Source organism: Engraulis encrasicolus, chromosome 3 (genome assembly GCF_034702125.1).
Source record: "Engraulis encrasicolus isolate BLACKSEA-1 chromosome 3, IST_EnEncr_1.0, whole genome shotgun sequence".
In the NCBI taxonomy this organism is placed as follows: Eukaryota; Metazoa; Chordata; class Actinopteri; order Clupeiformes; family Engraulidae; genus Engraulis; species Engraulis encrasicolus.
Window position 1 is genome coordinate 2,676,426 of NC_085859.1, and position 12,091 is coordinate 2,688,516.

The window sequence follows — 12,091 nt, forward strand, 5'->3', positions numbered from 1 at the left end:
ACATTAGTATAGATGTTTACAGTTAGTTGAAATAAGTGGAAAAATTAAAGCTGTTCTAAACTGCCTGAAAGGCTCTGAGAGGCCCTAGACTCCAGAGGGTTAATAACACGAATTGGTGCAAGATAAGAATAAAAGCCTACAACAAAGCAGAATAACATTTAAATCACCTTGGAAATGTTTCAAAGGGATGTCTAAAAGGTATTAATCACAGAATATGCGAATCAGATTTTTAATCAATGTATTATTGCCTTTTTTTGTATGCAGTCAATTTTGACTGTTAACACCATGAACGTAACCATGTTTTACAACCAGAGGGGTGCACTGTGTAGGATGGTGGCCGGAGAAGGTATTACAACTACCATCGAAACTGCTGCTGTCTCAAAAACAGGTTTTAATTTGGAAAGAAAACAAAGTTCAAATCCAAAATATAGAGGTACTGTACATTATGAAGATCTTGGATGTGCAACTGTATTAGCCAAGTTCCCCATTTTTTACAATTTTCACGAGGTTCTAGGCTACTTGATTTTGTCAACAGCATCAGAAACAATTAGAAGTTTAAAAATAAATAATAATAATAATAAAAGGACATGATCATAGCCAACATCACTAGCAGATACAAAATGCACCGGACATATACAGAACAGTGCAGATGCTAAGGGTTGGTTAGTGTAATGATATCATATGACCACTGGGTGGCAGTGTGGGGTTACTGCACTGTACTACTGGAACTGTACTCAAGATAGCAGAACAAATGTAACAGGCAAACCATGAAGCCACGTGAATAAAGAAACACGGCTTATCCCTTTATTATGCAACTCCCAACTTTACAGTTAGTTTTTTTAGTAGTAGTAATAGTAATACACAGTATTAGTTTAATAGTACACACACACACACACACACACACACACACACACACACACACACACACACACACACACACACACACACACACACACACACACACACACACACACACACCTCGTGTCAGAAGTCTGGCCTGGGGCTAGCTCAAACATTAGTCTAGTAGATACTCACAAAAGAGGAGAGTCTTTACTTGTTTCTGGAAGGCTGCAAGAGATGTGCTTAGTCTTGCTGCCTCTGGGAGACCGTTCCACCACTTGGGTACAACGTAGAACAGTCTTGACTGAGAGTACCTAGAGCGACTGGATGGCAGAGCCAGATGGCTTGTGCTGGAGGAGTGCAGTTCTCTTCCAGTAACATAAGGCTTTAGTAAATCCTTCAGATTGTATTATAGTTTTAGATCACAATGATTTCTAATATGTCTGATAATGCTTCATTAACCAGCAATTTAGTAAAATATAGAACAAAACTTCCCACTGCAATTTAGTGATGGGCCTCACGCCTTGGCCTTGGATTGCAGTTTTGATTATGTAATTATTTAATGCGGTGCTTGGTAGACGATGAGATTTATGTCTGAAAGATAAAACAAATGAAGTTACGTTTCTCTCTCTGTACCATGGAAAGACATAGACAGGCAGTCAGTGTGTGTGTGTGTGTGTGTGTGTGTGTGTGTGTGTGTGTGTGTGTGTGTGTGTGTGTGTGTGTGTGTGTGTGTGCTCGTGTGATTTGGGGGTGGTCAGGTGTGTGTGTGTGTGTGTGTGTGTGTGTGTGTGTGTGTGTGTGTGTGTGTGTGTGTGTGTGTGTGTGTGTGTGTGTGTGTGTGTGTGTGTGTGTGTGTGTGTGTGTCTTGACCAGTGATGCTGTGTTGGTGGTCCAGGAGAGATCTTCACTGATGTTCACTCAACGGAAATGTGTCCTGTCCCAGATAGCATTGTGCACTGCATAATATACAGGCTAGCATAACATAGGCACATTTTACCCATTAAATGACGCTAAACCCCACATGTTACATTAGTGTTGATTAATATCCCTGAGAAATATGTTCAATGCTCATCAGTAGGCTGTTACCATAGAACAAGTTACAGTGAATTACTGCAAACTGGATGCAGTCCAACAGTTTATTCAGTTGGCGGTTTCAAGACTAACATCTGTGGACTACAATGAGGAATCTGCAAAGTGGTGGCACCTGGGGCAGAGCAGACAGATCATCTATGCTCTCTGGAGTTGCATTTTTTCAATGGCTTGGAAGAATGTGAAATGGATATCCTGAATTTTTTGGTTAAGCTTACTGCTTCAATTTGCCTCTCAACCATCAAGTCTGATGGCAAAGCCTATAAGTCTGACAAGTTTGTGGAGGAACTTTTTACGCAGGGTGGACTAGATATGTAGAAGATTGTGAGTTAATACTCATTGATAGCTACTAATGCAATAACGTGGTGACAATATCAAACTCTGCCTGTTACCACTACAACTTACGATGAGGTCTATTGTACCAGGTGTAAAAAAAGAGGACTCAAGAAGCCAAACACAACCAGAAAGACTACACGGTACTTTTTGTAGTGACACTCACAATGACACAGTGTGAATGAAAACAGAACGGAGTTCTTTTCTGTTGGTTCACAATTTGGTCCACTTACAGGATTGAGTTTGGTTCGCTTATAGGGGACTCAAAAGAAAAATGGCTGCTCATGTTTCCAAATCATTTGAAATTTGAGGAGGCGTGGTTTTCATAACTCTGTGGGAACTCTATGAACTCTATAAATTGTATTAATACCATTATCACTACTTTGGATATCTTCTTGGGAAGCAAACCCCTAGCGCAAAAAACAGTCGCTAGGGTCGTCTAGATTTAGGCTAGGTAAAATCCTGAAGCTTTTAACGTTAAGCACAGTTAAGGATGGGAGGGAATATCTCTTCACATGCATTCACTGTGTTATTGTCTCTCTATTAAGTCTATGCTCGAGAGACATTGCACAAGCTTCCATTTCTCAGAGGAGCCTGGTCAGTTATATCATCAATAACACAAAATCCTTACTACCTTCAACAACATAAGATGAAAATGCTGCTTATCTGACGACCTCAAAATTGGAACACTTTTTGCATTCCTTGTTACAGCAACGTGAGCAGTGTTTGCTTTTTCTTTATTATTTATATACGTAGTTGCTGGAAATGTATAATTTAAAAAAGAAATGTGTCTGCTGGGAACAATATAGATGGACCAAACAACAGCGTGGAGAACACAACAGAGAAAGAAACCATTTAATATAAGAATCAAAGAACATTAAAACATCAAAATGAGACATAACTCATTAGAATCAAAGAAAACAACAGTACACTCACAGGTTAATCGTTAAGTGCTGCTAAAGAAAGGCCTCTGAGTCTGGATTTAAAACTATCAATGGTGAGTGTGTTTTTTACTTTGTCTGGTTCCAGAGCTTTGCAGCGTAGCAGCTAAAGGCTGCCTTTACATACTTTGTTTTGACATTACCAGTAGGTTCTTCATTGATCTTAGATGGTTTATAAAGCTGAAAGATATCCTGTTAGTAGCATGGATTCAATTGTTCTATTTGCATATTTCTGATAAATATTTTCTTCAAATGATTGTATGTTTTTGCCTTTAAAGGTATTACATAATGTAATGATTTTCTGTGTTTGCGTATTTACCAGGCCACAGACACCTGGAGCAGTCTCTCCAGTGCCCAGCTGTGTGTCCATGAAGAGTGACAGGTCTAAAGGGTGGAATCCTAATTTCAGCAGAGACCCTTCACAGTCTGACCCAAAGTAAGATATCAGCATTGCACATACTGTATATGAAATTAAAAGATAGGCCAGTAGAGCGGCATGCAGCCATCCTAAAAGCGTTTTTATGGGAGCATGTCACTTTAACAGCTGATAAGGCTAACTTAGGTGTGACTCATAAAGGGTTATCATCACACAGAAATGTTAGTTACAGATAGTGCTCTAAATTAACACCCACCAACCAACCAAATGCAGGTGACATTTTGGCTAGTGGAAAATCACTGGCTATCCCATTGCCATCAAAGGGCTAAACGCCTGTAATGTGTGCTAAATTGCTCCATTTCCATATTCCTGACATGCGTGTTTTCCCCACATTAATGTTTTTTTTTTAATCACAATGCATACATATTCACACACATGTACAGTGTGCCTTTAGAGATATTATGTAATACAATGCTTTGCTGTGTTTGTGTACTTTACCAGACTACAGACACCCAGATCAGTGTCTCCAGTGCCCAGCTGTCTGTCCATGAAGAGTGACTGGTCTATGGGGGACCCTCCTAATTTCAGCAGGGAACCTCCACATTCTGACCTAAAGTAAGATATCAGCATTGCCCACATTGCACACATAGGAAGCTTAATATGACCATGGCAATATATTATGTGTTTGTATGCATATTGCTTTGAGGCGCTTTCCTTTGTAATACAATTCAAACAAATATATTTACAGTGTAGATGTGTGATTCCATGTTTTCCATGTAGCCCAGCCCATACATTCTCAATAGCTTCGCTGTGTTTGTGCACTTTACCAGACTACAGACTCCCAGAGCAGCGTCTCCAGTGCCCAGCTGTCTGTCCATGAAGAGTGACAGGTCTATGTGGGAGCCTCCTAATTTCAGCAGGGAACCTTCACACTCTGACCCAAGGTAAGATATCAGCATTGCTTATTATATTGCACACATAGGAAGATAAACATGATCATAAGCATGGCAAGATACTTTGTGTTTGTAGATGCTCCTTGTGGCGGCTCTGCTTAGAGCGCTCATGACCATTTTCTCAGCACAGCTAACTTGGGCCACTCCGTATAAACTGTCATATTTCCAAGCTTTACATTTTGTTTTGACTTTTAAACACCTTGCGACATCAACGTGGATGGAGGTTGCCTACTGGCTCCACATTATTTGAATGTTTGTTGCACCTTAAGATGCAGTTAAAGATCACCAGTAGGAAAAGCAATACTTCCGACCATGATGTCCACTTGAAACAAATATCCATAGCTAAAAACAACCAAGTTATTTCCCAATTCAATCAATTATTTGTTGAAGGAACAGGTTTATTGACTTGACAGTCAAGTAGCATACGATAGAACAGCCAAGGCAAGACTGCTTAGCTAGCAACAGGCCAGCAGCATTAGTGAGCTGTGGGTTATCGTGCAGCCAAACTTTCAAACGACAGATGACTTGATCAGCCCTCTTAGTTAATTACATATCTGTAACACTCACCTTAAGACTTGCAGTCGGGGGGAAGAAAAGCGTCATTCAATGTTGTGCGGCCGTGTGTGTCAACATTATTAGCCATGTTTGACGGAGGTCTTCCTGCACCTGTTCGTCCCCCTCGCGGCGCGAATGTGCGACCTCGTCAACTACATCAGTTCGGAAATGGGAGGCACAGTACGATACCGCTGGACTAAACGACCAGTCCCACAGCCCAACGGCATCGACATTGTATGAGGCTTTGGGAGGGAGGCTTTGGGAGGGCGGTTTACTGACGTTCAACTCTGCTGGTTAGCTTCCGTTAAACATGCACGGCCCATGGCTACTTTATGCTGCTGTCTTCAAGTCTCTGACGTTTGGTACATAGGTTTTTGTTGTGATTGTATTTTGAAAGCCTGGTGGCTTCGACTCTCGCTGTTCTGTCGAATCACAGATGGGTCAGAGAGAATACAAGACAATAAAATCTTACTAGAATCACTGGATGGGTAGTCAAAAGCTGATTGCATGGTCGCTCATATTTCCTTATAACTATTCATTTGCGATCATAGGGGAGCCAAGCTAGTGAGGCTGGAGTGCTGCTGGCCTTGGAAACAGGACTGTAATACCGTTTCTCGCCACATAGGAGCTCAGTGAAGTGCGGGGTGGGGGTGGGGTGCGCCATTACGATTATAGCAAAATACAGCGTGAACCCAGACAATGCAATGCAACAAACTACATTTGGTTGGTCGGCGGAATCAAAAATCATCGATCAAATCCTTAATGATTAATAATCGATTCATCGATTAATTATGTCCATCCCTAGTTTCTACGAATAGGAAATAGTCTGGAATAGCCAGTAGCACCACAAGAGTAGAACATGTCACACAGAGATTTGGATCTGACACGCCGGTAGTCTACGGTAGCTGAACGGCAATGAAGGGAGCCAGAGTAACTGATAGTGTTTAATCTGTATAGTGTTTAATCTGTATAGTGTTTAATCTGTATTATTTACAACTACAGTCAAAGTTTCATGTGTGTTATTTACAGCTATATCCTCCAACCCCGCAAGCGCAAGTCTAAGCTAAAAACTAGCAGGCTAATCCTACTCACCAATTGGTGTTACATTACATTACATTGCACTTAGCACTTAGCACGTTTATTCAAAGTGACTTATTGGTTACAGTTCCTGGAGCAATGTGGGGTTAGGTGCCTTGCTCAAGGGCACTTCAGCCATGGATGGAGATGTAGGGAGAGGTCAGGGGTTATTCGAACCTGCAACCATAAACTAGCCATAGATTTGGATCAAATCACTTCTGCCATCGCTTGACAATGTCAGCCATGTCACTTCTCCAGCTCTGACTTGCTTAAAAGCTTCTGTAATAGAGCAGCAATCGCCATGTTTAAAAATTACCTCAGCCTACTGCGTTTGAAAGTGATGAAATCTGTTAGAACTAAGTTGTAATGTAGAAACAACGCAGGACTCGGTAGTACATTTTCAAACTTTATGAGAACGTCAGTCAGGACAGCATCAGAGATTCTTTAATAGAGATATGCCAACATAATAGGTTTCTATGGGCACCTAACGCGACCAGGTTCCGGTCTGCCTAAAGGGGCGTGTCATAATGCTCCTACAATGAATAAAACAGTCCTTAGGTCTAGGTCTGCCTAAGGGGGGCCATAATAGAACCAGGAAACAATGGGCCAATGGAACCTCTCTCTCTCTACTCTCTCTGACAGCATGTGTGTAACTATATTATTCATCTTGCATAACTGCATGCAGAGACAACTGTAATGATATGAACCAGTGATTGGTCATCCTGAATGGTGTAATTCCCTATGAGCTACATAGGTGGCGCCCGTGTATTGTATAAAAGCCTAGTGTTGGAACATACAGGTTCAGAGCAGTAGGCCTACAATGTAGTAGTAACACAGCTGTGTACGCCTGTAATATGAAGTGCAACCAATTTACTATATAAAGACCGTTCTCTTCAAGTACCGGTGTGTTTATTGAAGAACCCACAACCCAAATGAAACAACAACACTCAAACCTATGAGGTAACAGTGCCACCTAATGGTGTGCCAATATGCAGGCACAACAAAACCCACATAGGCGTCATTTGTAGTGTACAACACAATGTAAAAGAGCGTTGAATTATTATTTACACATATACCGGTAATCTCTCAATTCTAGTAAAAATCAATGCTTTTGCTGTCATTTGAAATTCATCCTCTGATGTCACCAGACACTGTCCCATCAGAAACTTTTATTTTGTAACTTATCTAAAAACTATACAATTCTAAACCCAAATGATTTTTTTACTCAATTAATTAGTCGGATTTATGGGTTTTGAATAAAAGTGCACATAATATGTAAGTATGCTTTTCTAAACTTTAAAGGGGAGTACTGTATATGTGAAAATACCCTTAGGAAAGAAGCAGGATTTGTGTTGGTCTCTCATATTCCAAACAGTACCTCTTGGAAAAAAAACACCAATTACAAATGTATTGGTAGAAACAGTTTATATAAAATCCAGTAAATTAAGACATTTGTTCTGTGTTTGTATTAGAATATGTAGCCCTTTGACTTCATAAAATATGCTGTTCATGAGGCAAAACCAAGAAACACAGTGGAATTGTGGAATGTAATGCAACAGACCTGGGCTCCAATACCTGTTGACTGTTGCTGGGCCTGGATGTTGGTCGACTCCATGCACCACAGATGTGAAACTGTTATTAGAAACCATAGTTATACAACAAAATATAAGATCAGGATGCCCAGCAAAGTTGAAATTTCAATTATTTGATAGTTTCTACAGACCTTTTTTGAATTTCCAAAGACCGTTGTCAACACTGCAATTTTTTTTACCATTAGGCAACATTTCTATGAAAACGTATAATATTGAATTACTTTCCCCAATTTTCTTGCATTGAAATAGAATCTGTAGTGAATGTGCATTGTCCCAAATGCATTTTTGCTCATTAAAGTACAATTTATTTGAAGAAGTTTGACATTTACCCAACTTTGCAAAGGCACTGCTATTATTTTGAGCACAGTTGTATAGGCCTGTTTTAATAAATCTCAACATTTTGTGATTTCAGTGTAAAGATGGAGAAGTCAGACTCACCTGCACCCAGCTGTGTGTCTTACCAATCAATGGATCCACCACGAAACTTCACAGGAGAATATGAACCCAACCCAAAGTGAGCATAAAGATGATTTGCATTTGTTGGATGAACCTTTACGCTTCAATCAGGAACATAGACCTCCTGACTCAAGGTTCAGAGAGTGTCTTTCATTTCAGTTAAAATTAAATTCACAAAGCCACATTGGATTCCATTAGGGCAGTGTGTTCATATATATCCTGTTTCACTACAGTATGTGATGGTACGTGATGGGTGTGCTGTATTTGGTCTTCTTGTATGAGTATAAACTGGACAGGACGCAGTTATATTCATTCTGTGGTACACTGTATAAGGAGTGAATTGCACATTATAGAATTATTTGTCCTTTGAATTGAAGGAATTACCAACTGAATGAATCACCAATAATCAACTTGGATGTGGTACCTTTAGGTGACCATGTGTCAGGAGAATATAGCCATGTCATAGGGCCCAAAAACTAGTGGGAGCAAGTTCTATTTTACTGATATCATTTCCATGGTTCAGCTTTGATCTGATTGTTACAGTTCTTTGGGCTAAAATCTACTGCCGTTTAATAGAGATTATATTGTGATTTCAGACTGATGAAATTGGAACGATTCCACACACCTGGACTACACTCGGTGGATTCAGAAGACGTGAAAAGAGAATCTATTACACCAGCTGATTTCAGGTAAACTCCATCATTCCCTGATGTGCTGGGTATGATCATCATAGTTGTCTTGTATTCAAATGAGGCGTGGAGAGTGAGCCTGAGATTAAGCACTGCTTTTGCCTCTACAGTGAGTTGGCTGTCAGTCTCTTGACCAACGAGGACTTCAGATGTTCAGTCTGCAAAAGTGTATTGAAAGACCCAGTCTCCATCCCCTGTGGACACAGTTACTGCAAGCAGTGCATCACCTCATACTGGGAACAGCCTAGCCAAGCAGGCCACTACGCCTTTCCCCAGTGTCCACGCACATACAGCTCCCACCCGGCACTCTGCTCAAACTCAGCCTTGGCACTGGTGGTCCACAAGCTAGAGCACTTCAGTCCTGTCCTGCCTGCCCAAAGCTATGCTGGTCCTGGAGATGTGGAGTGTGATTTCTGCACCGGGCGGAAACTGAAGGCTGTTAAAACCTGTTTGACCTGCACTGCCTCCTTCTGCAGCACCCATGTGAAAGAGCACTACACTATTCCAGCACTGCAGAGACACACATTAGTGGAAGCTGTTGAAACCATGGAGGAGAAAATGATCCACACTGAATTGAAGGTATGTGAAGGGATAACCTTGGGTGGAGCTTCTGTGCTTTTGTTGTGAATAGACAAAGGAATACCTGGATTGGGACAAATTTAAAATTTAATATGCAAAACAGAAATGATGCTGCAAAATACAGTTTCATACGTATGTGGAATGCATCCAAAACTGTTTCAAGTTGGCTGTTGTCCTGTTGATTTCACTTGATCACTTAATAGTACAAACTACTTTGGTATAATGCATGCTGTAGAATAGCCAAACCCTTGTCAGACCTGTAGGCCCGGGAGCGTACCTATGTTCCCCCGGGTCCTACGTTCCTTGGGTCCTATGTTCCCCTGTCTTTGTATGGGACTGGGGAACATATGACCCTTTTTCTAAAAGGTTAGTGACTTTTTCTGAAAAGTTTGAAAGAGTTTTCAAATTGTGCCCTTCCCAAAATCATCTCTAAACCTAACCTGTCAGTAATGCAATGTTTCTGAGTTGTAAATTTGTGCCCTGACCAACAACATGCAATTTGCCACGCGGAAGTCTACTTGGAAGCAGCAGGGGAACATGTAACCCTTTTCTGAAAAAAAAAGGCCCTAAGTTCCCAGAATATTGCGCTCCTAGTCTCTAGGGCTGATTCTTTGTCGAGGCTTATAAGCGACGCGCGGGAACACCAGCGTTCTATTTCAAAGACGCAAGTAGCCAGATCAATGCACTTTTTTCCAACCAGAATTGCACTGAAACTTAAAATTACACCAACATTTAAGCGTCATTGCGCTGCGTTGGCCTATAACGCGCCATCAGTAGTCTTACGGCTACGGTAGAGAAAGGGAGAGAGGGAAAACAAAACATCACGCAAATAACTTATCATTATCGGGGCCAGAAAAGTGATCGTTCTTGTAAAAAGTTATCGTCCGATTTATTGACTTATCGTATATCGTGACAGGCTTACATAGGAATGACCCCGTAGTTCCACACAGCTTCACAAGCTCAGCTCAACTAGGTCTGGGAGACAGTTTCCCATTCTCGGAGAATCCCACTTTCAAACAGATCTTTTTGAAAATGGGTTCATCATCTCACTTAAGTAGCATTACCCAAACATTTTTCTCTCTCTATGCAAATGCTGGTATTGTCTGGAATGTAAACTGGTCCACTTCAAAAAGGACTAGGCAGGGGATGACTGGAGCACTCAGATAGGCCTACTTCCCTTTTACAGCTTGTATTGTCTGATTTGGTTGAAATACGGTATGTTAGAGTATGGCAAGAGAACTGAGAGACATTTATAAGAGGAAAACTAATTTGGTTTCCATTTTATGTTTAAAGGAACCTCACAGGAGTGACTCTGATGAGTCACCAAGTTCCTCAAGGAAGAGACGTGGTCAAGAGGAGGACCCAGTGCTACGTGTCATGACTTCCATGCAACAGGAGATTCGTCAACTCAAAAGACAGGTGTCTGATTTGCAAGATACAATTTCTACATCTGACTGTAAAGTCAGAAAGGAAGAGAAAAATATCAGGTAAATATAAGCATACGGGTGACAACAATGGACACTTCATTGTCAGAGAAAGCATACTACCTAAAGTGCAACTTTCCCCCTATTAATATTATAATTTGAAATATTCATCTAGTCAATTTAATACAAGAAAAAACTGGAGAAAGTTATCAAACTATATGCCATCAATGTTCTCAAAGCACACTGCCCAAAAATTAAGGGAACATCAAAATAATGTGTTGCTATTCCAAGTTAATCATGCTTCTAATCAGCCAGTCCAGTAGGGAAGCAGCAGTGATTATGAATCCATTTTGTGTAGTTTTAATGATAGACACTAACCAAAACATGTATTCTGTTCATGTATGCATTATTCCGATGCATTCTGACACCCCTGGAGGTATCATGAGGAGGTGTTTATCACCCCTGGAGGTATCATGAGGAGGTGTTTATCACCCCTGGAGGTATCATGAGGAGGTGTTTATCACCCCTGGAGGTATCATGAGGAGGTGTTTATCACCCCTGGAGGTATCATGAGGAGCTGTTTATATTAGATTAGATTAGATTAAACTTTATTTATCCCCAAGGGGAAATTCTTTTTCCAGTTTGCTCTGTAGATTAAAAAGAGAGGTAAAAATAATATAAAAATAAAAACGTAGATAAAAAATAAATAAGATGATCATGCAGAAAAGTCCAGGAGTTTCTCTTTGTCCTTAATGGACATATTGTAGAGTTGCATGGCTCTACGGACAAATGATTTCCCCAGTCTGTCAGTCCTGAATTTCAGTGCTCTCAGCCTCCAGCTGAACACACTCTTTTGTTGGATGATTGTGTTGTAGAGTGGGTGCGCCTTATTGTCCAAGATGGTGAGCAGTTTGCTCAAAGATCTTCCATCTGACAATGAAGTGAAGTTCTGCAGCTCTTCTCCCACAACGGAGCCAGCTTTCCTCACCAGTCTGTCAAGCCGCGCAACATCCCTCTTCCTTATGCTTCCACCCCTGCATAAAAAAGTACACTGGCAACCACAGACTGATAGAACATAGTGAGGAGTGTGTTGTACACATTGAAAGATCGTAGTTTCCTCAGGAAGTATAGCCGACTCTGTCCTTTTTTTGGTCACCCCTGGAGGTATCATGAGGTGTTTATCA

General features: G+C 40.9%; 1 protein-coding gene across 1 annotated transcript; it reads left to right on the plus strand.

Moving 5' to 3' along the window:
* Positions 1–8,175: 8,175 nt before the first annotated feature.
* On the plus strand, positions 8,176–11,214 carry LOC134445181 (E3 ubiquitin/ISG15 ligase TRIM25-like). Its single transcript, XM_063194266.1, has 4 exons — positions 8,176–8,273; positions 8,812–8,904; positions 9,015–9,483; positions 10,777–11,214. The coding sequence occupies exons 1-4, from the start codon at positions 8,179–8,181 to the stop codon at positions 10,972–10,974; spliced, it is 855 nt and encodes a 284-aa protein (XP_063050336.1). The 5' UTR covers positions 8,176–8,178; the 3' UTR covers positions 10,975–11,214.
* Positions 11,215–12,091: the final 877 nt, after the last annotated feature.

Coding starts and splice junctions, on each gene's coding strand:
- LOC134445181 (XM_063194266.1), top strand. CDS start 8,179: ATGGAGAAGTCAGACTCACCTGCACCCAGCTGTGTGTCTTACCAATCA. Junction 8,274..8,811: donor GAATATGAACCCAACCCAAA/GTGAGCATAAAG, acceptor TTGTGATTTCAG/ACTGATGAAATTGGAACGAT. Junction 8,905..9,014: donor ATTACACCAGCTGATTTCAG/GTAAACTCCATC, acceptor TTGCCTCTACAG/TGAGTTGGCTGTCAGTCTCT.